This window comes from Centruroides vittatus, unplaced genomic scaffold (assembly GCF_030686945.1).
Source record: "Centruroides vittatus isolate TY-2023 unplaced genomic scaffold, ASM3068694v2 contig_738, whole genome shotgun sequence".
NCBI lineage: Eukaryota > Metazoa > Arthropoda > Arachnida > Scorpiones > Buthidae > Centruroides > Centruroides vittatus.
In genome coordinates this window covers 4,051,203-4,072,999 of record NW_027122474.1, presented here as the reverse complement: position 1 = coordinate 4,072,999, position 21,797 = coordinate 4,051,203, and the positions used below count along the sequence as shown (strand labels likewise).

Sequence of the window (21,797 nt, the reverse complement as noted above, 5' to 3'; positions counted from 1 at the left end):
CAGAAATTGTAGTCCTGAATATGCTAATATTTGTCGTCAGGCCATATCTTTGGCAACAATATCTATCGGAATGTTTTATAAACAACACACAGGTTATAGACAGTTAACGAACCTCTTTGATAAACGTTTCGATAGTAAATTTTTAAAATTTGGGAGAAAAAAGTATATTACACTTTTAATCAATCAACTTAAATAAATGTATCAGTAATAACTATGTCAAAGGTGTCAAACACTTCGTGTCTGAAATAAAAAGAACTGCAACAGTTTTACTTATCTATAAGAAATTCAGCATGAAAAGAAAGCATTGGGTTCGCCCTATTTTATTGGAGCGAGAGGAAAAGGGCGAATATAGAAGCCTTGTGCAGCAAATGCGGATATGTGATAAATCGGGATATTATATGTATTTCAGGATGAGCCCAGAAAGGTAAGTTTTGACACTTTTGCATTCCATGTTTTATTTATTATTTATTTCAATCTTATTTTAATCTAATAAATCGTTAGTGTATGATCTGAGATACGAGTTTATATACAAACTACTCAAATGTAGATTGAATAATTCTGCTAACTCAGAATATTTTGCTAAATGATTTAGTTAGTTCTATAATATAGCATTTTTATAATGTTAGTTCATTTGCATAAACTATTGAATTTTGTTTTTCTAATGTTAAAATTTGTTTTTTCTGCATTGCACTCCTAAAATAATTTATATTCCAAAACAATCCACTTCAAAATTGAGAAACACTATTATAATGTTAATTATTATTGCTATACCATCCTGATTCAATTTATTATATATTTGTCAACTTGGACATTAATCATTAACAGGACAATTATACTGGTGTTAAGCTTTTACACAAAAATGAGGAAATTTTTCAGAGAAAACAGACTTTCTTTATTAATCTACCTTTATTTTAATAATTCAGCAGCCAATATTCTGGTGAGTGAGAAAATGCAGGGTAAGAGATTGTCAAAGGAAATAGAAAGAATCAAGAGAAGTATCTGAGAACTTGTAAAAAAGAACAAATAAGATTACCAACATTAAGCTTACCTGTGAGTATAAGTACAGGTAGCTTAATAAAGAAAGTCTGTGTTCTCTGAAAAACTTCCTCATTTTTGTGTAAATGCTTAACACCAGTATAATTGTCGTATTAATGATTAATGTCCAAGTTGACAAATATATAATAAACTATTATAATGTATTTAGTTAAAACACATTTCATGCAAGCCAGATAAAGTTTTCATTACTAATGAAAAAACTATAGAAATTCTTATTCTCTTTCAGATGAATATTTAAAAATTTTCACAAAAAAATTAAATTTCTGTAATGTCAAAATTACATAACAGATGAAAATTGAACTTATGAATGACTTTCAATAATATTTATTTGTATTTTTAGATTTGATGAATTGTTGAGTAAAATTGGCCCACTAATTACTCGTAAAAACACAACCTATAGGAAAAGCATATCACCTGCTGAACAACTCGCACTGACATTAAGGTTTGTATCATTTAGGAGGCTTTACAATCAAGTTTCAATATCTATATAATTCCAAAACAAAGTATTTGTATATGTTATATTTATTTTAGCAAAATAAATTGTAATATATTTCTATAATTCTTATTTAACATGCTTAAAAAATAAAAGTCAGGTGGATTAGATCTTATAAATAATACTGGTTAGTGCAATTTTTCTATATTACATTGCAAATAATTACAATTGCACTAACCAGTTAATCTGAAAAATCTTAATCTTTAAGAATCTAGATAATGTTGCCTGTAAGGAAAATAGTATCTTGGATTTTCCTTATGGACATTATCATCATAAATTCTTCAGGTTGACTGAACTGCATATTAATTTTAAATAGTAGTTTACTTTTTGTAACTTTTTATTAATTCAATTTTTTCTCGGTTAACAAAACAGATTTCTTGCACATGGAGGAGAGCAACAAATATGTGCATTAAATTATCGCATTGGTGTTTCAACAACACATAACATAGTGAAACGAGTATGCGATGCAATATGGACTGTGCTTTCTGGTGAATATTTGAAGGTAAACATTAAACTTTTTATGAATTTTTAAAGAATATATCATTTCAAATTTAACAATGTTATTATTTCAGATTCCTGATAAAAAAACTTTTATTGACATCAGCAAAAAGTTTAATGTCTATTGCAACTTCCCCCAATGCTTAGGAGCAATAGACGGTAAACATGTTGTTATTCAGCAACCAAAACATTCTGGAACTGTTTATCACAATTACAAGGGTACAAATAGTATCATTTTAATGGCTGCTTGTGATGCTGAATACAGATTTACAATTGTTGACATAGGTGCACCCGGAATCTGCAGTGATGGAGGAGTGTTCAGTAATTCTGTATTTGGCAAATTAATTGAACAAAAAAAATTGGATCTTCCTGCTGATGAGAAATTGGCAGGGACAGATATTAAGGTTCCGTATTGTTTTGTGGGGGATGAGGCCTTTCCTCTCCTTCCAAATTTATTACGCCCTTACCCTGGTAAGAATCTACCACTTGGACGGGCAGTCTTTAATTATCGTTTGTCTCGTGCAAGACGCATTATCGAAAATACATTTGGGATATTAGCAGCCAGGTGGCGCATATTTAAAAATATTATAAATGCTAATCCTGAAAATGTTGTGAAATTTGTACAGGCAACAGTATGCCTACATAATTATCTTAGGACATGTGACATAAGATGTCTGTCCCAGGAAGAAGCTTATTGCCCGAGCAATTATGTGGATTCCGAAGGATTTAATGGTGTAATAAATCCAGGTCAGTGGCGTAAGGAAACCGAAACAAATGAAGCAATGACAGACACTACTACATGCTATTTTAAAAATAGCGGTAGTGACGCTAAAAAAGTTCGTGAATTATATCAAGACTTTTTTATGAGTGAACAAGGTCAACTTCCTTGGCAGACTGAAGTTGTAACAAGAGGATCAACTCCAGAATTGTGTAAATAAATTATTCAAGTAAAAAACTGTAAAAATATAAAATTTTATTTACATATAAAAATAAACTTTTTTATTCCGATTCCTCTGCTTCTGCAAAGGCTTCTTCAATTTTTTTCCGTAAATTATTCTTTTTTTTTTTACATTTTATTTCGCGGAAACGTTCTGATAGTGACATGAAGTAATGGTAATTACTATCATGTTTAGTTTCCACTATGGGAGTATTTGTAGTTTTAAGAAGGTCAAACAATTCTTTCTCCCAATCATTTTTTCTCTTCTTTTTGTTACATCCAGCTGAAATTACAAATTATCATTTATAGAAAAAGAAAACTTACAATGTAAAAAATGATAAGATTAAATTATATTTACTTACTTGAGCCACTTGAACTTGAGGTTGAACTGCAAGCCTTTAAGCAGTCATTTATGTCATTGTTTTCTACGGTTAATATGGTTTCTGGGCAGGGCATTTCGAATGTGTTTAACTGTACATTTTCAAATTCTTTATTTGAGTCTTCTATAAAATTTAAAGTAAAATATACATTTAAAAATTTTAAGATAAATGCTGTGAACATGTATTATGCAAATAGTTAAAATATATCAATTTATGTTTTAAATGCTATAGAAGTCATACTGAGTAATGCTATCTAATCAAATAAACTCTGTAAATTTTTGTTATATTAATTTTTCCTCCCAAATAAATAATAAAAAAAAAAAACAGTGAACAAGTTATTCTCTGCATAAATGGACAGGATATGAAGAATGTTATTTCATATATAAATGTTTCAATGTATGTACATTTATCTATTCTATTAATAAATGTGCTTTACTGTTTTAATTAGCAGATACACAGAAAAAAATTTAATATAAGTTAATATATAATTGATAAATTCTAGTTTTATAAAAATAATAAAAAAAATCTGATATCTTTCTTATAAGCAGTAATTAAGCTTAGAGTCAAAGTTAATTTTACATCATTTGTCTATGTATACATTTATTTCATAAAACTAATTTTTACCATACTCTGTATGATATCATCTATTGTGGGATTATTAAATTTTTAATTACTAAAACTATAGAATCAAACATTAATTTCTTAATATTGTCAAATAAGAGGATATATTTAAAACAAACCTGAATTATTTCCTTTGTTTGCTTCTCCCAGATTTATGTAATTTTGGAAAGAGTCCTTTTCCTCGACAAAATTACTTATTGTGCTTAATAAATAAAATATTTGATAAAGTATTTTTTATTATAAAAATTGAATAGATAGATAATTATTGTATAAATAATCAGATAACTTACTTTATTTGTTCAACGCCTGGTCGCAGAAACGACAGCATATTAAAATATGTCCATTGCTGTCTCTTGCGACCTCCAGAACCACTAGGAAGATTCTCCTCTTTACATTTTCGTCTATATTGGTCGCGAATATTTTGCCACCTTTTCTTCACTAATGATTCTGAAAAATATTTTACATTTACAATCTGAAATATGTGTTGACCATTTATAATGTGATAACTTATTAGATATTGTCAATCACTTACCTTCAACGTTTAGTATCTTGGAAATCTCCGTCCAAGAATTATTTTTTTTTATATTATCTTTATAATCGGCTCGCCGAATATCGTAAAGCCACGGATATTTTCTGACTTCATTTATTAAAACTTCGGAGAAATCCGTACTTTCCGCCATTTTCTAACTTCGACGTAGATTGGATAAATCTAAACTCTGATTGGATATAGCTTCGAAGCTCTCATTGGCTGTAGCTCACCGACTGCTCCGATCCGACTACAAATATTTAACTTTTTAAATCTGTCCGACTGGAACGACCAGTCGGTGGGACGACTGCTGTTGCCATAGCAACACGACTTGGAGTCGAACCGGTCGGACCAGTCGGTCATAGTGTGAAACCACCCTAAGTTGTAAGTATTGCAAAATGTCAAGATATTTATCTAAAATTTGTTATAAATGTAAGTGTTGGGATAATATTTGGTTTAAAATGAGTAAAGAAAATAAAAATATTTACTTATACAAATGTTTTGTCTGTTTGTAATGATGATCATCAGGTATTCCGTAAGGAAAACAGAACAAGCACTAAAATGCATTAAAGAGACTGATACACTTTCTTCAGCATGGAGGGCATGTTTCAAACTCTCCTAGACGTATACTTTATAAATATTTTAGAAATGTTTATAATTATTGGAATTTTACAGTTTAACGATGTGAAAATGTACAAACTGAATAGAAAAGAGGTCACCTGTCATTTGAACACAACCCTATAGGAAGAAATTTAGGAATACATTAATTTATTATAAACCTATGTAATGTAATTATATTATTGTTACATTGTTGGTTTAGTATTTATTAAAAAATAACAAGAGTAATTATTTATAAAAATTGACTGATGAGGGACTAACAGTCCGAAATGCATACCAATTTAAAATAAAGGGTATTGAAAGAAGAGTGTATTGTCATCTTTAGAATCAATCGGGACAAGTCTAGTAATAAGGCCTCAATAACCAGTAAAGAAATCAGTAAATACAACTAAACACAAAGCAATAAAAATATCAATCTTTAAATAAATTGTAAGTGCTCTCACCTTCATAAAATAATTTTTTCTTAAAATACTTGAAGGATATCAAAATGATTATAAACATTTTATTCATAACATTCACTTAAAACTGATAACTGATTCTGAATTTTATCAATAGTCATTCAATCAATTCTTGCTTTGTCAGTATTTATATTCTGAATTATAAATCTTATGACTTACCTAACTTTGCTAATTCACCAGCTTCTAGAACATCTTTATAGAATTTGTCATTATAACTAACAGGAAAAACAACTTGATTTAATCTTTTTAACTGTTTGATGTTATGAGGAGTCACATCTCCCAATTCTATTCGTCCACCTCTGAAAATAGATTTTTAATTAGAATTCTTACTATCAAATATATTTACAATTACTCCATAAAATTAGTAAATCATACTCAGAAAAATTCATTTATAACCTATCACTGAGATGTGAAATATTTAGAAATCCAAATGTAACCAAATAGGCTATGGTGACATTTCAGGACATGCTTTGCAAGACACATTTTCATAAAAACAAAAATTAGTACCTAACTCATCACTGTAACACTTATGGCACTGTAAACAACAAACATTTTATTTGTATAAGACATTCATGTTATACAGAGACTTAGCGATGCTGGAAATACTGCTCAATGTAGCCCTCATCCTACAAATGTAAAATTTAAAAGTGAACAGCTGACTATAATCAATCAATCAATCCACTGTGCTCTTCTCAATAAAGTATGATATTGCCTTTTGAGACTGCTAAATTTGCAACAAGTCCTTGATAAATCACACTTTTTAAGATCTGAAGAATGAGGTTGGCAGGTGATAGAAAACACACAGCTAATCACTCTGTTATTAGTGAAATGATGTCGCAAACTACTGTACACAATACCCGATATGTAGAGGCATTCCATCTTGCATGAAAGTAATTGTGGAGACATTGTCACCATTGAAGTTGGATTACGACAAAAGTGTTGAGCATCTTTTGATACTTCTGATCAGAGCTCATCATAGGCCCACTGAAACTAATTTTTTCGAAGAATAGTCCAAGAATAAATGTGACATGTGAATCCACACCAGACTAACTTTAGGTGAATGCAGTAAATCTACTGGTAAACAAGAGAGTTTTTTGAAGTCCTAATGCAACGGTTACAAGTATTCACTGTTCCACTGATGTGGAACAGCAAACCCTTTGTCCAGTTTTCCTGTTCAGTAGCAAGTAACTGTTGATTGTAGCTCATCTTATGCAAACAACAATGTACTAACTTTCTCAGTTTCTTCCACACTATGCCACAGGATACTGCACATTTGCTACTGGAGAACATTATTCACTAATTGTTCAACAACAGCTGTGGTAATATCTTCAATTATTTGTGAAGTGATAGGTTTGTGCCCTCAACTAGGTTGAACTCCTAGACATCCAGTTTCCCTGTGATCATTTTTTTGAGAGCTTGTAGAGTCAATGGCCCTTGTCTTAGCATAAAGTCTTATGACAGCAAATTTCCCAAAATGCAGCTGCAATATTACCATTGTTTTATGAAAACAAAACAAAGAAATATGCATTTAGACAAGATAATAGCCATTGTAACTGATATGAATGATATTCAACAGCTGTGGCCACTTTCATACCCAGAACTTGGCTACGTGTGTGCTTATGCAAGAAAATTGTTTTTCTGGTACTTGCAGTTCCAAAGAGACATACTGGCAAACGGGATAAAAAAAGTAACCGGGATCCCGTTTGAGAAACCCCAGTGACGATAAGTGTCACAATATATAACTGCTCATTAGTTTTATATATTGCAATATGAATTTACATCTGAAAGCTTTTGTTCCTTTTTATTATTATATTTTTTGATTTTATGTATTTCAGTAATATTTTTAATATTTTAAAACCATTTTTACACAGATCTTAACATGTAACAAATTGGTACTTATGGGTTAAGAGGACGCCAGTCGGAAATTGCGATCAAAATCGCGTTTTTGAATGAAATTATCTAAATAACAATAGACTGGTAAATTTAACTCTAAAAAGAAGAAAAAAATTACTGTTTAAGTTGTAAAAATGAAAAAACAGCAAGAAGGGTGATTATTGATATCACATCTCTGATTCCAGCAAACAGAAGAAACAGTGGGGACGCACGTTCTAACCTAACCTAACCTATTCTAATAATTTGGTTGATAATAATTATGGTAATTTATTAGAATAGGTTAGGTTAGGTTAGAACGTGGGTCCTCACTGTTTCTACTGTTTGCTGGAATCAGAGACAAGCCGCCATTTTGGCACCATAGGTAACATTAACCGTTATCTGCAATTGTAAGAAGTAAGCAGTTTTTGAAATTTGTTAAATATTAAAACTAACCCTTTTGTAAATCGTTAATTTATTGTTTGATTCAACAATTGTTTTAATTCTTTAAATTTGAAAAATAAAAACTTGCATTATTCGGAAAAATCACAATTTCCGACTGGCGTCCTCTTAACCCATAAGTACCAACAAATTTTATAGACAATGTTAAAAAATATAGATTATTTTTAGAAATCAAAAATTGAATATTTTAATAAAAAAAAATTTAATTACACACGCTACTTATTCATATGTTAATTATATAAATTCAACTCGAGAAAAATCAATTTCCTTATGAATAGTTTGTTCTCTGTTTAACAGATGACGACTTTCTTTTACAGTAGAAAAATAAGATATTTTGAAACAAATTTATCGTCATTATAAACAGTTAGAATAAGCAAAATGCATCTGGTAAATTTATTAAACTAATTTGCGCTAAATTATTCTATAATCTCGTATATGTGACAGATGTATTGATTTTGACGTTTGGCAAAAGAACACTATTACAAGCAAATCTTTAAAAATTACAAATTTTATATTGGTAAATTCTGAGAAAAATTAAAATATACTTAATAAAATTATATTTTAATTATATAAAAAATTATTTGTTAAATTTTATTTCTAAACTGTAGGATTATCTTATTTACTTTTATTAATTTTAATCAATCAAATTAAGAAACTTGGCTAAAATTTAAGCAAAACCAAATTCCGTAATTTAAGTTAAAAGTAATATAAACAGCCTGAAATCCAGCAATTGATTTACAGTCGAAATCCTTAATTTACTATTGATTAATATGAACTTTGGTTATTGCTGACGTAAAAGCTTATTATTATTGAAGTAATAAAAAAGTTTAAATAAATTTATTAGTCAGTATTTAAATTAAACCAATATAAAGATAAAAACAATTATTATATTTATTAAAAACATGTTTATAGTACAGATAATTCTGGATAAAATATAGTATACTAGTAATAAATCTGATACATAGTATAAAATGTTAAAACATGTAATCTGTTTTACTCATAAATCAAAAACTCATATTATAATTGACATTAATAAACAAATATCTTAATACAGTCTAGTATGCTATTCACACCAATAATATTAATAAGAAGTAGAACTCACTGTGTGCGGCGTTACCAAATATTTTTATTCCAAGCACTTTCGACGAATGTGTTTCCATCATCTTCAGGCGAATAAGAGATTTTTATATCGAACATGAACGTTTGAAACAAAAAAGAACACATACAAATTTAAATAAAATGATTTTTGGATGACATTCGATATGAATCCGCTGCGATTTCAAATACGTACGATGTTACGAATGTGATGTAATATGGTGCATGCATGGTACTGTTTCCCGTCAATGGTGTGATAGATGATGTAAATCGCCGTTTAATTGTTTGTATAGGGCGATCCATATGTTGGGCAGTTCCAGAATAGGTGCGTTGCACATTTCCAAGGTTGTTATGTATAGCAACTCCCATATAAAGAGGAGCTTTCGGTCACTGCAAGTCCTGAGTATAGTAGAGTGGGCCCATAATGGGTTGTAATTCATATAGTGCACCCTTCTTGCGAGTTTAGTGTTGCAACCTTCCTTTTGCCACATCATCCCGGTGTTCGGTCAAGTGGGTAGCCAACATTCTTCCTGTGGCCCCAATGTATCTCGTATTATTCCGTTACCAGATTTTCCAATGGAACCACATAAATTCCTGACTTCTCAAAGACAGAACTTGTCTCGGCCATTGTAGAGAAGTCTGCACAAGAAAGGGGCAGGAGCAGACCATGTTGTCTAAACATGCGGCAAATGCGTAGAGAAAGCAGACTGAGGTATGGTAATGCTGGTTGTACAAGCGTAACTTCCCTCCTGTTAGATAATGTGGTGTTTGGAAGCAGCATCTTCTTGACTCTGTTGAGTACATGTGTGTACTTAGCATGTGAGAAACTTGCTGCATGTACCGCTAAGTTAATGTTGTTTAATTCATTGTTCTTATATAAGCTCTTGGGTTGATGGCAGCAAGAATGCTCTTCTCAGTAGGGCGGCAATGGTGGCATCAACGTAATGTACATGCTGGAATGCATTTGCTGGGATGATGTACGGTAGCGTATTAAGTTTGTGTTGAATGAAGAATAGTAGTGTTTCCGAGGATCTATGTATACACAGATCTAAGAAAGCTATAGCCACATTACTTTCTTTATCCCATGTAAAATTGATGGATATATATATATATATTAGAAACTTGCTGCACAAAGGTACAAAAAATTTCATCAGTGTCCTCCAGGCTATGAGAATATCATCCACATAACGTAAATAGAGTAGTGGGTAAAGGATGGTGAGGGGAAAATCAAATACTCTCATGACGAGCTCCGCTAGAGTGGCAGATAAAAGGGAAGTCCTTGTTTTTGTAAATATATCTTTTGATTGAAACGAAAATAACTGTGTTCAGGCAGCGCATCACGTATATCCAATATCTGCTGGGCACTAAAGCCCTTCCTAAAGAGTAGAGAATTAACCAGCATTACAGCTTCAAACGTTGCACCAAAGGATACAAGGCCACCACATCTAGTTTATAGAAGGTGTAGGTGCTTGTTTGTACCATACCAATGCTTGCTGTGATACTGGATTTAGCAGCCAAGGATGAGGAAGTAACATATGTTGAGTCTGGAATCAATGCACATAGAAACTTAGAGAGTGCTTTTTCTAAAAAGTAGGTGGGGTGCAATTTCTTGTTGACTAGTGGTCATAATGGCCAGTGCACCTTGTGTGTTTGTGGCTCAAAAAAATAATCTGGGACATGCAACATTGGGTCAAGGCACCCAGTTAGAGACGACACTACCCCTGATAGGAATGCCATTCTCTTTGTTTTTCATAGGATCGTTGGTTTAGGATCCTCACTTATCACCGAGGAACGTGACTGGGAGAGAAACTCATTGGCTCTAAGGAGAAAATTGTCTTCTTTACACAGTACGAACTTCTTGTCTCTGTCCAAGACTAGAAGCCTTAAGTCAGCTTTGGCGAGGAAATGTGTAACAGTTTGGCAGTCTGCAAGGTGTTGGACTCATCGGGTGCATGTTTTGCCGTTGCAAGCTTCGTAATTATCAGTAACTCCATTTGTGGATATTTGGTTGTTGCCTGGCACGACTTTGAGTGCTGCCAATGATGCCGGGACCAACTGGCCAAGATTGATGTTAGGAGGAGGGATGTATTTGGGCCCACGTTATAGAACTTCATGTACCACGGTAGGCACTATCTGATCCTGATAATTGTAATATGGGATGCTCACCATCACTCTGTGTTGCTTGTGCATGGAACATAGCAACCATTGGAATTTGCTGTCTAATTTCTTTTGTAGAATTTTTGTGGCTCTGGCTGCTATACTCTGTATTTTGCCCAACTGATCATAAAGTGTATCTGGATCACAGCTGTTGTTAAATTGCAGATGCACTGCATAGAGGTTATGCTCGTTTTTTGCAAGGCACTTTTGTTTGTTTCTAATTAGTTTTGCAAGAAGCATTTTTTCCACACTTGGAAGTGTCCCTCGTAGACATGGAGAAAATGCCCTATACTTAAGTGAAATGCACTTAACAACAACATTATGTGCTCTCTACTTTAAAAGAAACCAACAGATTCATATCGAATGTCATCCAAAAATCGTTTTATTTAAATTTGTATGTGTTCTTTTCTGTTTCGAATGTTCATGTTTGATATAAAAATCTCTTATTCGCCTGAAGATGACGGAAACACATTCGTGAAAGCGCTCAGAAGAAAAATATTTAGTAACGCCACACACAGTGAGTTCTACTTCTTATTAAACAAATATCTTTGTTTTCTTGCAAATAGTTATGATGTCATGAAAATTTACAAAATTAGTATAAAGAATGCTAAATTTCTTGGCAACCAAATGCATTTATTTAATTGAAACATTTTCAGCCACTACATTTCATTTGATTACTGCAAATGGTCCAACTTGACAGAAAATGTTTCAATTTAATAAATGCATTTGATTTCCAAGATATTTCACAGCAATTTATTTCATTTATGATAATTTATTAAATATATTACATGTATACAACATTTAAGTTTTCTGAATTATATTTATATACATTTTAAACAAACTAACTACACCACTTATAAACTTCCAGTAATGCCTGATGTATTTTATATCACTAATCTAAATGCAAAAACATGTACAATAGCAATTTTTATGTTATTTATAATTATGTTGGATTAATGTAAACAATAAATTAAATTGCAATAGCTTATTTTAAGTAACAAATATGAAGAAACTTTAATCTTGAGGTAAAGTATTTAATAAAATTATTGAGAAAATAAATGTCATAACTCATTTTGAACTGCTTTTCATCTAAGTTAACATATGTGTTTTATACTTCAAGAATATGTTAAAAATACTGAAATGCACAAGTATCCAATACAGTAACCATAAAATGTTGCCCTAATCAAATATAAACACCAACCAAAACCCGATGCATAGCAAATAGACACCCACAACTGCCGTAAATAATTGGGCTATAATTTGGAAATAATAATTATGAATTATAAACAAATTTGACACTAGAGGGAGGCATTAGGTGCCATCTCATATTAAAATTAATAATTATAATATTTAATTAAATAATTTAGATTAAACTAGAAGAAAAGAATTGGCCCAAAGCGGGCCTCAAACCCACAACTCCTGCTTATCGTGTGATACATTGCCAGTTACACTACCGGAACCTCCGGTCCAATCTCCTCAAGTGTATATAAGTTTAAGATATAACCATTGTCGGTTATTATGGTGCCGATTGGGGATGCATTGTAGTCAAATTCATTTTGTTCATTTGCTCTAGTGTCAAATTCATTTGTAATTCGTAATTATTATTACCAAATTACAGCCCGATTACTTACGGCAGTTGTGGGTGTCTATTTACTCCCATAATTCTTATAACATACCACTTGCTATTCTGACTTAATTCACTATCAAGAAGTTAAACCAACATTTTCAATTTTTATTTAAAATTACTCTTCTCTAAAAGAATAATCATCATAAATAATTTTTTGCTGTTCCAATGTCAGTAAATCTATAGAATTTTGGCTAGTTCTAAGAATTTAATCAGATGACACTTAGTTGTATCTTTTGTCTAGTTAATATAAAGAAAGTGAATGTTTCATCCTAAAACATTTTGATAACTTTTATTTATGGAAATGATGGAAATACATCAAATTAATTTTATATTTAGCATACGTCAAAGTAGTATTTATTTTTAAGTATCCATTACTCCTAATGAATACGTTAACTCTTCCAGAGAATTGGGAAGAAACAGGAGTATAGCATTGTCAGGGCTATTTAAAAAAGAGGATAGACTGATAGGTTGTAGCTTGCATCATCAAGAAGTTGACTACAATCCAAATAATTTTCAATAATTGATATATATTATCGCTTTCTATTTTGTTATCTTCTTCATAGATGAAATACAGGCACTCCTCACTTTATGACCGAGTTCCGTTCTGACAACTACGTCGTTAAACGAATTGGTCGATAAGCGAGGAGCTTGTGCTGGGAATATAGGATCATTGTAAAATTATACAAATTATGCGACAAACTTCAAATTTATTCATAAAAAGACTATTACAGTACGATATTAGCCTATTATAGTATGCTTAGTGCACATGTCACCATTCGCCACCGATCGACACTCAAGCCGAGAAAGGGGATTCCCCGAATTGCAGGTCGAAACTCGATTGGTCGTTAAGCAGATAGGTCGTAAAGTGAAGAGTACCTGTACAATTCACTCATGTCATATAGAAACTATGTCACTAAATGCATATATTCATGAAATTAGTCTACAAACGCATTCTGTAATGGAAAGTTATCAACATAACTTATTCTCATGTATATAAATCAGAACGGAGGGAAATTTTTTTGAACAGTTAAAAATAAATATATGAAATTTGTGGTAAGATACACACAAACATATATACTTGTATATGAGAAAAAATTATTTTTTATAAAAAGTTTAATTGAAAGTCAAACCTACAAATATAAAGTAAGAAAAGTTTTTTCAAATCAACAATTTTTATAAGATTTTAATTTTTTATGCATAAAAATGTTAATTTGTAGTAAAATAATTGTAATACTTAAGTCACAACGATATTATATAAGCAAAAATTTTCTAAATTCTTTCATTTAACTTAGATATTCATTCTAGTAATAGAAAATCAGACTAGTAATCAAGCTTTCAATGTCTAAATAATAATAATAATAATAATCTATTAAAAATAAATTATTTTTTAGTAAAAAAATTTATTTAGCTTTTAAAGAAACAAAATAAACTTATTAAGCAAATTTCATTAAAAAAATATATAAAATATCTAACTTCTCTATATTATTTCCCATTTGATTACATAAACAGATAAAAGGCGTGTGCAACTCAGTGTAAACCTCCTAATATATCTAAGAAAATATCAGCCAAATTACAATATGTAAATAGCACTATGTAGCCAACATGCCAGTCTTAAAATAACTGAAACTGATTCTAGTTGATATAGAGTTGCAAAGGTGAACAAATGCACGGTATGCTATTTGAAATATTTTACACCTCAGATAATATCAGATTAAAAAAATAATATAAATAATTCTTGCTTATACGAATAAAAATGTTTTTAAATATTTGTAATTTTTATGCAAAATCACTATTATATCAACATCTTAAACTGTTTTGCTACTGGTATTTTATTTTTATTATAGTGTAATTGTAAATTATTAAGAAATTTGACTGCTGATTTTCTCTCCCGTTACATTTATTTTCTTAATTTAAAGTTAATTGCAATAAATTAAGTCTGTAAGTGTATAAGTCTACTTTTTAAGCCTGAAAAAAAAAAGACCAAAACTGAGTCAAATTATATGGCAATTATGAAATGTGAACCTTTACTGCTGATGATAAAGTAGAACAGCATTTTAACATCACTACCAGCAGGCTAGAAATATTCAATATTTTCAAATAAAACTCATGTTTGGTGAACTTATTTAGAGACTAATATAATAATAAAAATTCAGTATAAATGAACGTTTACACTGCGTACTGTATCCAACAGCTGTAGCATAATGTACATTTCTTTTTATACGAACTATAAAATATTTATTTATTGTATGTTTGAAAGTTATTGCAGACAAAGTTTCAATGAAAGTGATTATGCTTTATTATGTGCTTTACACATTGACTATCTTATTCTGCATCCAAATTCCAATTTTAGCTTTCCAATAGCCTGTTGTATGTTTCAGAATCAATTTAAATTAAAGTTATAGGTCTAAATCAGAATTGCGAGCTGAAAATCTTAGTGTCGTCTTATACACCAGTATATATTTCATGTTACTTCAATTAAGCAAATGATACGTGTATTTATTTTGAAATATTTGTGGTCGTTAGTTGAAGATTCATTTTTATAATGAGAATATGAGTACTCAGCATATCCACTACTATTATTTGTGTATGTCTTGGTTTGTTGTATAAATGAACATTTTTGTTTTAAAATTATATAATTTATATATATCATATCACTACTTAATTACATTTTCATGTAAAATATTTTTAATATAAAATGTATTTAGTTTCAGGCAAAAATTTACAATTAACTGAAATTTTCAACTAATCTCTGATACAGATTGTCATTTTTATAGCATTATCAAGATACATGAAATGAGTTGTACTGACATTATAGAATACTGTTCCTTTACAACAGATATATTATTAATTGTTTTGTTGCTATAAATTCTAGTAAATTAACAAAAACAACTTAAATTGATAAAAATTGATCCTTTTACCACACTCCACATTTTTTAGTCAATTTACTAGTGATTTAAACTTGTAATAGCAATAAAAACAACAATAATTTTAAAAAATACAATTCTACTGTTAGACAAAAACTATAATTATCATAATACTAGCATCAATCATTATAAAATGACACTATTGTAGCAACAGTTACTATAGTGATTTAAGCTCTAAACTAAAAGTCAATAATCAGTTTGAACATAAATACAATAAGGTTGGACATACGTGAGTGTATAAAGTATATCCATTATGACAAACATACTTTTGTATGGGCGTTGCCTAGACACCACGAGTGTGTAATGTACTATACTTCCATGCAACAAATACACTTGTATGTCCCAGCCTAAATAAGTATTAATGTATGATTAAAATTAACAAAATAGTATAAATTAAATTTCTAAATTCTCACTGTTTTTAGGAATGTATTTCCATGAGCAATAAACTTTTACTGTCCTTGTCAATGCCCAACCTTCGCCTATGGTTACCATTTGGTAACTTGCCTCCAGCACCCTCTTGCCACCCATTTTCTTTTTATCCTCTTAGATTTACTCATCGCCTACAGAGCGGCAGTAGCACCCACTTTGGAAACTACTGATTTAAACCCTTAATATAAATCCACAGTGACTTCTAATATAAAGAAAAATATAAAAACTGCAGTGTCACTTTGAATTTTTATTAGTAAGTATAATGATAAATTAGTTTATTACCAACATGTAAATAATTATCATGATAAGAAATATGTAGAAACGGTAAAAATTTAAAAGCTTAATTTATTGAGTATTTTCTGTTAATTTTTACTTTTACATTTATATTAGTCACAATGATAATAAGTTTTGGTTTTGCAATTAATCGTTATAATTATAATAATACAATATACTGAAATATGATATACAAATGATGCATAAATAACAATTTATATTGCTTTAATATATGTGAAAGAAATTCAAATAAAGAGAATTTCATTAATAAGATGAACAACTAAAAAAATTTGTATTAAAATCTGAAAATAGATGGTCCTCTAGTATTGTAGGATTTATTTCATACAATACTAGTTTGCATATATATAGGGAAATCCCAGTTATTGTGTTTAATGTTGCCAGGGAAAGCAATGAAATAATCAAAACCACGATAATAGAGAGGAGTAACATTTGGGAAATAAGAGATTGTTACCAAAATTATGATTAAAACTTTAAATATTAAAAAATTACTCTAGATATTTATTTATGTACCTTATAGGAAGAACGTAATAAATTAAATGTACAGTAGAGTCCCTCTAGTCCGAACATGTTTTGGTCACCGAAGAGGAAATTTTCTCAAAACAAGAGGCCCACTTAGGGGTGTCCCCCTTCTCTTTCCTGAGTGAACCACATGAATAAGGCTTCATCAAGTTTGTCAAACATTGAAATCCTTGCTGTTTGTTGATTTTCAACTGATTTTTCTGAAGTAGAAGGCCCAAAACTGCTCGATTTTTTTCCAAAAAAAAATTTTTGGAAAAAACCTTATTGGGTCAATTATTGTGGCCTTGCCCACTCCAAACCCTACAGCTTGTGGCCTTGCCCACTCCAAACCCTACAGCCAATTTCATTTCACTTTCACCCTTGTCCAGGGTGGGGCGATGACGTCATTGATAGTGTTGGATCTATATAAACCTGCTTGTTTCTGTATTGTTTCAATTATTCGGCTATTCCGAACTGGGCTCAGTCCCAATTATTGATAGTTCAAGACTAGCGGGACTCTACTGTAATTTTAAGTTTAAACATTATTATTATTAAACAGAAATCATAAAGTTATTTTCATAAAAATAATGTATCAAGAGAAGACTTTTTGTTTCAAAAATTGGTACATAACTCTAATAGTGAATGGCAGTTTCTATTTATTAGAACACTTTCACCAAATGTTCAATATTTGTTTTTGCTTAAGATTTTCACAGAATGAAACATTTCATCAAGTTCTTTTAATGTGAATTTCTTTGTTGCTGTTTTAATTTCATTATTTCTAATTTTACCACCCTGAACTTCATATGCTAGTTCTGCTAGATTAACGTCTTTCATCAATAACATCATTATCGTGGACTGGAGCAATTTTTGAACATTTTCTTTATCTGTATTAGTTAATCAAAATAAATAACTAAAAAAATTAAATACCTTCTAAAACCGATAACCGGTGCGAACTATTTTTTTATTAAATGGCTTTATATATTTTTAATTATTATAAAATAGCAAAAGACTTCATTTTGAGGGTAGAGATGGGTTTTATAAAAACACTGTAAATGCTAACAAGTAAAATCTTCATTAAGACTGACCCCTTGCAAGATATGACACGTGATCACCTTCTATCTCTCCATCCTCTTGACCTTTCGTGACCAAAATTTAATAGCATCGATGCCCTTTATATACAAGTTACTATACCAAATTTCGTTACTTTATTTTCACCCCGTCCTGAGATATTAAGCGAAATAGATGCCAACACACACATTCATGGAAGGTTTTTGCCGATTTAGAAATTAACTATTTAGCATTCACTTTAAATATATAACAATGTAATAGTTAACTTTCGGTTACAATCTGATTCTTAAGCTTGGATTATAAATATAGACATTACAATTAGGCAATTATAAGAAATATAGTACTAAACTACATGATGAATGTGAAAAAGTCTTCTTAGTGCCTGCAAAGTTAAAATTAAAATACAGAATGACTCAAAAAGAACTTTACAAGTTTGAAAGCATATAGAATCTGTACATATATTAAAAGTAAAATGTTCCGCCCCTAATGAAACTGAAATCAACACTTTATAAAGCAGCATATAAGTAGGTCATACTGGGTCACCTGTGGGGTCTACAATTTGTTTCTGAAAAGGACCATCCATTAACTTCCTCTGTGGACTCCGCATAAATTCATATATATATATTAAAGAGTTCCAGTTTAGTACCTAAGTTACATAACTTATTTAAATACAAAAATTTACACAATAAAATACACAATATAAAAATGGCATTGAAATAGTGATTTTAAGAATTGTAGTTTAGCAATCAATGTATATGTTAAAGATCTAGCATTTATTTCACTCTTTCCTGCAAATCTCATTGAGCTCATAACATGAATCATTGTCACAGTTACTGAAAAAACAACAGATATGCTGCACTGAATCTGAAAAGAAACTGAATTCAGCTGGAGTGACTATTGTATCACCAATTTGGTTCTATGTGACTGTCATATCATGTATCAACCAATTGTGTAAGTCTTTCGACAAAAATTCTACATGCTTTCAATGATGTAAAATTCTTTTCAATCACCCTGTGTGTGCGTGTTTTCAACAACAACAAATTTTTATTGCTACTTAATTTCCTATCACCAGGTATCATTCATACAGGATGTTCCAGGATTTATCACAGGATGTTCAAAAGTACCCAATTTGATTTGGCTATAAAAAAAAAATTAACAGTTAAAGATAGCATTCCCAGATTCTAAAGATCTCTGGCTAAAGTTGCATAAACCATATCTTTCATATAACTCCACAGAAAAAAATCCAAGGAGATCAGATTGGGAGATGTTGGCTGCCACGCTATCAGGCATACTAGACCATGACCTGCACTTTCTCCTGTAGAAAAGCGAACGGGACACGATTCCACTTCTGCACCATCTTGCAGTACAAAAAAAATCTCCATAAAACTTGATGAGTTTTCCCACTAGATACCATTTATTGCTTTTATATATCTTACACCATATACATCATTAATTTTTTATGGAAAATTAAAATTGGGTACTTTCGAGCAGAACACCCTGTATGGCATTACTAATGTTGAAAAATACTGATCATTCAATTATTGAAATCATTTGAATATCTTAAATGATTCATTTGTTCTTTTTTTGTTTTTTACTTTTTTCAAAATGTTGCAAAAATCATTTAGTTTATAATTGAAATTTTCAGCAAAAATTAATGTTTGTCCACAAAGGTGGGACTTTATTCCTTTGTTAACAAAGGAATAAAGTCTAGATAGTTTATAGTTGATAGTTGAGCAGTTTTCTAAATCATATTGTAAAAATAATGGATAATTTAAAAAGTTATTCAGATTGTAGGTCTTCATTTATTCTCATAATTGACAATAGATACCACTTTCAGTTTCTAAGCATGTTTATTTAAAATAAAACATTAAATTATTAATAATAGAACTTCAAAAATTGCTTGAGACCTTTCACATTCTTTATGTTTATTGTAAAAACATCCATAGAAGCTGGAAATGAGATAACTAATAATTTACCTAGTGCTTCAATACTTCTTCCAACATTTATTCCAATTTCCAAAGTTTTCATAGAATTTTAACATAGTTAACAATGTTAAAGTGTTCTATACATTCAGAAATTTAAATGCCAATTTGAATATCTGCCAATTTAAATTTTGAATGTATAGAATATTCCAACGTCGTTAGCTTCATTAAAACTCTATCCAATTTTTGGAAATGCTTTTGAATCCTTTTTTTCTGCTCAAATATAACTGAAGGCAGCCAACGAAGAGACCGAAAACGTTTTTTTTTTAAAGAAAATAATTGCCGGAAGAAGTATTGAAATGCTAAATAAATTATAAGTTTATCATAAAAATTGTAAAGCGATTACATTATTTTAGAGCTAAACATCTGAGAAATTATAAAAATTTAGCAAAAGAAAAAGATGGAATTTTACAGATTTGAACGAATCATTGGCAAGACCATCGAAAGGAATAGCCAGGGATTTTACACAAAGTCCAAAGAAAACTCGCCAGCCAACAACCAAGCGGAAAAAACCATCAAACACCGGTAGTCGATCGCCAGTTCATGCACCACCTACAGGCTGGCCGGGCAGAGTTTTCTGGGTTTTCTTCACATTTGCGACATCTAAATAGGTGCCAGTATTCCGCGGAAAGTCCTCCGGGAGCCATCCTCCTCGGCAGATCGTCCACCAGTTGCATTGCCATATACAAACAAATGACAAAAGAGGTCCACTCTACCGCTGTGCCCAGCTATAAGTAAGCTCTCGCGGCTCTTTCGTTGAAATTGAAATCATCATTCAAATCCAACATTCTAACGAGTTCATCACTAGATATTGACAACTTTCTACAAATATTTATTGTTTTAATTACTAATTCCTCGATGCGATTTCGTAAAACTTTTAAATAATATATTAAAAAAGAATTCAATATGAAGACCATACACAGTGAGCACGTGTATCGATTTACATAAAATCCAACATCAATTCAACATTCAATATATAAAAATTAGTTATTTTTAGTTTAAAAAATTACAATAAATTAAAGAAATGATCACTTTTTAATTCAATATTTTTAAAGAAAATGTTTCTAGGAGCAAATATTTAAAATTCCACGTTTAAATAGGCTTAGAAGATAAATTACAAATATAATCCCGTAATCACGTGTACAGAAAGTCTTAAATTATTTATATTCGTAGCCATTAATATAATCTACTAACCTTGATTTAGTCATTGTTTGTTTATATATTTATACTTATTACTGAATTGACCAACGTTTCTGTACTATCCTCACACAACGAGTTTTTCCGCCATTCAGAATTTTACGGTGGCGACCTCTATCACATTTTGAAAATCGTCCCTAATTTAAAAAAAAAATTAACATAATTTCTAAAATTATTATTTATTATTTATTAAAATATATTAATAATTTACGTTATATTTTTATTATTAATTTTTAATTAAAGTTTAGAATTCTTGTTTAGTAAAAATTTTTCTTATCTACAGTATTATAAAAATAATAATGTTTCTGTGTTGGAATATCATAATCGTTGATTCTAATCTTTATCTCTTCATTACGCATGAATTTTAAAAATATTAGAATTCTTATAGCGATAACGGCTCACATTTATGAAAGAGCCGCCCTTATAAATGTGAGATTAGTGTGAATTCAGAGATCCGATCTTTGTCATATCTTTATTCTTTTAAATGACGAATTTATTCAAACTACTTTATATATTTAACAATAGATCAAACACATTCTAATTATTTTTACTCGATTTTTAAAATTACGAAATGAAAACATCTATACGATAAAGAACTTAAACTGGCC

At 30.3% G+C, this 21,797-nt stretch overlaps 3 protein-coding genes across 3 annotated transcripts in view; 1 reads left to right on the top strand and 2 right to left on the bottom strand.

Annotated features, from left to right (window-relative positions):
* san (Probable N-acetyltransferase san) overlaps positions 1–21,306 on the bottom strand; it is a 31,872-nt gene extending 10,566 nt beyond the window's left edge. Inside the window, exons 1-2 of the mRNA XM_067277129.1 lie at positions 21,187–21,306; positions 5,747–5,886 (exon numbers count right to left, since the gene is read on the bottom strand). Coding sequence (XP_067133230.1) covers positions 5,747–5,886; positions 21,187–21,200 — 154 coding nt within the window. The 5' untranslated portion in view covers positions 21,201–21,306. The remainder of the gene's footprint in view (positions 1–5,746; positions 5,887–21,186) is intronic.
* LOC136980928 (uncharacterized) lies at positions 298–3,084 on the top strand. The gene is made up of 4 exons (XM_067277127.1): positions 298–424; positions 1,397–1,498; positions 1,922–2,051; positions 2,122–3,084. Exons 1-4 carry the CDS (start codon positions 369–371, stop codon positions 2,983–2,985), a joined length of 1,152 nt encoding a protein of 383 aa, XP_067133228.1. The 5' UTR covers positions 298–368; the 3' UTR covers positions 2,986–3,084.
* Positions 3,008–4,884, bottom strand: LOC136980929 (uncharacterized). The gene is made up of 5 exons (XM_067277128.1): positions 4,518–4,884; positions 4,276–4,432; positions 4,105–4,187; positions 3,347–3,487; positions 3,008–3,267 (listed from the first exon to the last, which is right to left on the bottom strand). Exons 1-5 carry the CDS (start codon positions 4,663–4,665, stop codon positions 3,047–3,049), a joined length of 750 nt encoding a protein of 249 aa, XP_067133229.1. The 5' UTR covers positions 4,666–4,884; the 3' UTR covers positions 3,008–3,046.
* Positions 21,307–21,797: the final 491 nt, after the last annotated feature.

Excerpts from the sequence above, each read along its gene's own strand:
- LOC136980928 (XM_067277127.1), top strand. The coding sequence starts at position 369 with ATGCGGATATGTGATAAATCGGGATATTATATGTATTTCAGGATGAGC. Across the intron at positions 1,499-1,921 it reads CAACTCGCACTGACATTAAG|ATTTCTTGCACATGGAGGAG; the intron begins GTTTGTATCATT and ends TTAACAAAACAG. Across the intron at positions 2,052-2,121 it reads TTTCTGGTGAATATTTGAAG|ATTCCTGATAAAAAAACTTT; the intron begins GTAAACATTAAA and ends TTATTATTTCAG.
- LOC136980929 (XM_067277128.1), bottom strand. The coding sequence starts at position 4,665 with ATGGCGGAAAGTACGGATTTCTCCGAAGTTTTAATAAATGAAGTCAGA. Across the intron at positions 4,188-4,275 it reads CCAGGCGTTGAACAAATAAA|CACAATAAGTAATTTTGTCG; the intron begins GTAAGTTATCTG and ends TTATTTATTAAG. Across the intron at positions 3,268-3,346 it reads CTCAAGTTCAAGTGGCTCAA|CTGGATGTAACAAAAAGAAG; the intron begins GTAAGTAAATAT and ends TTGTAATTTCAG.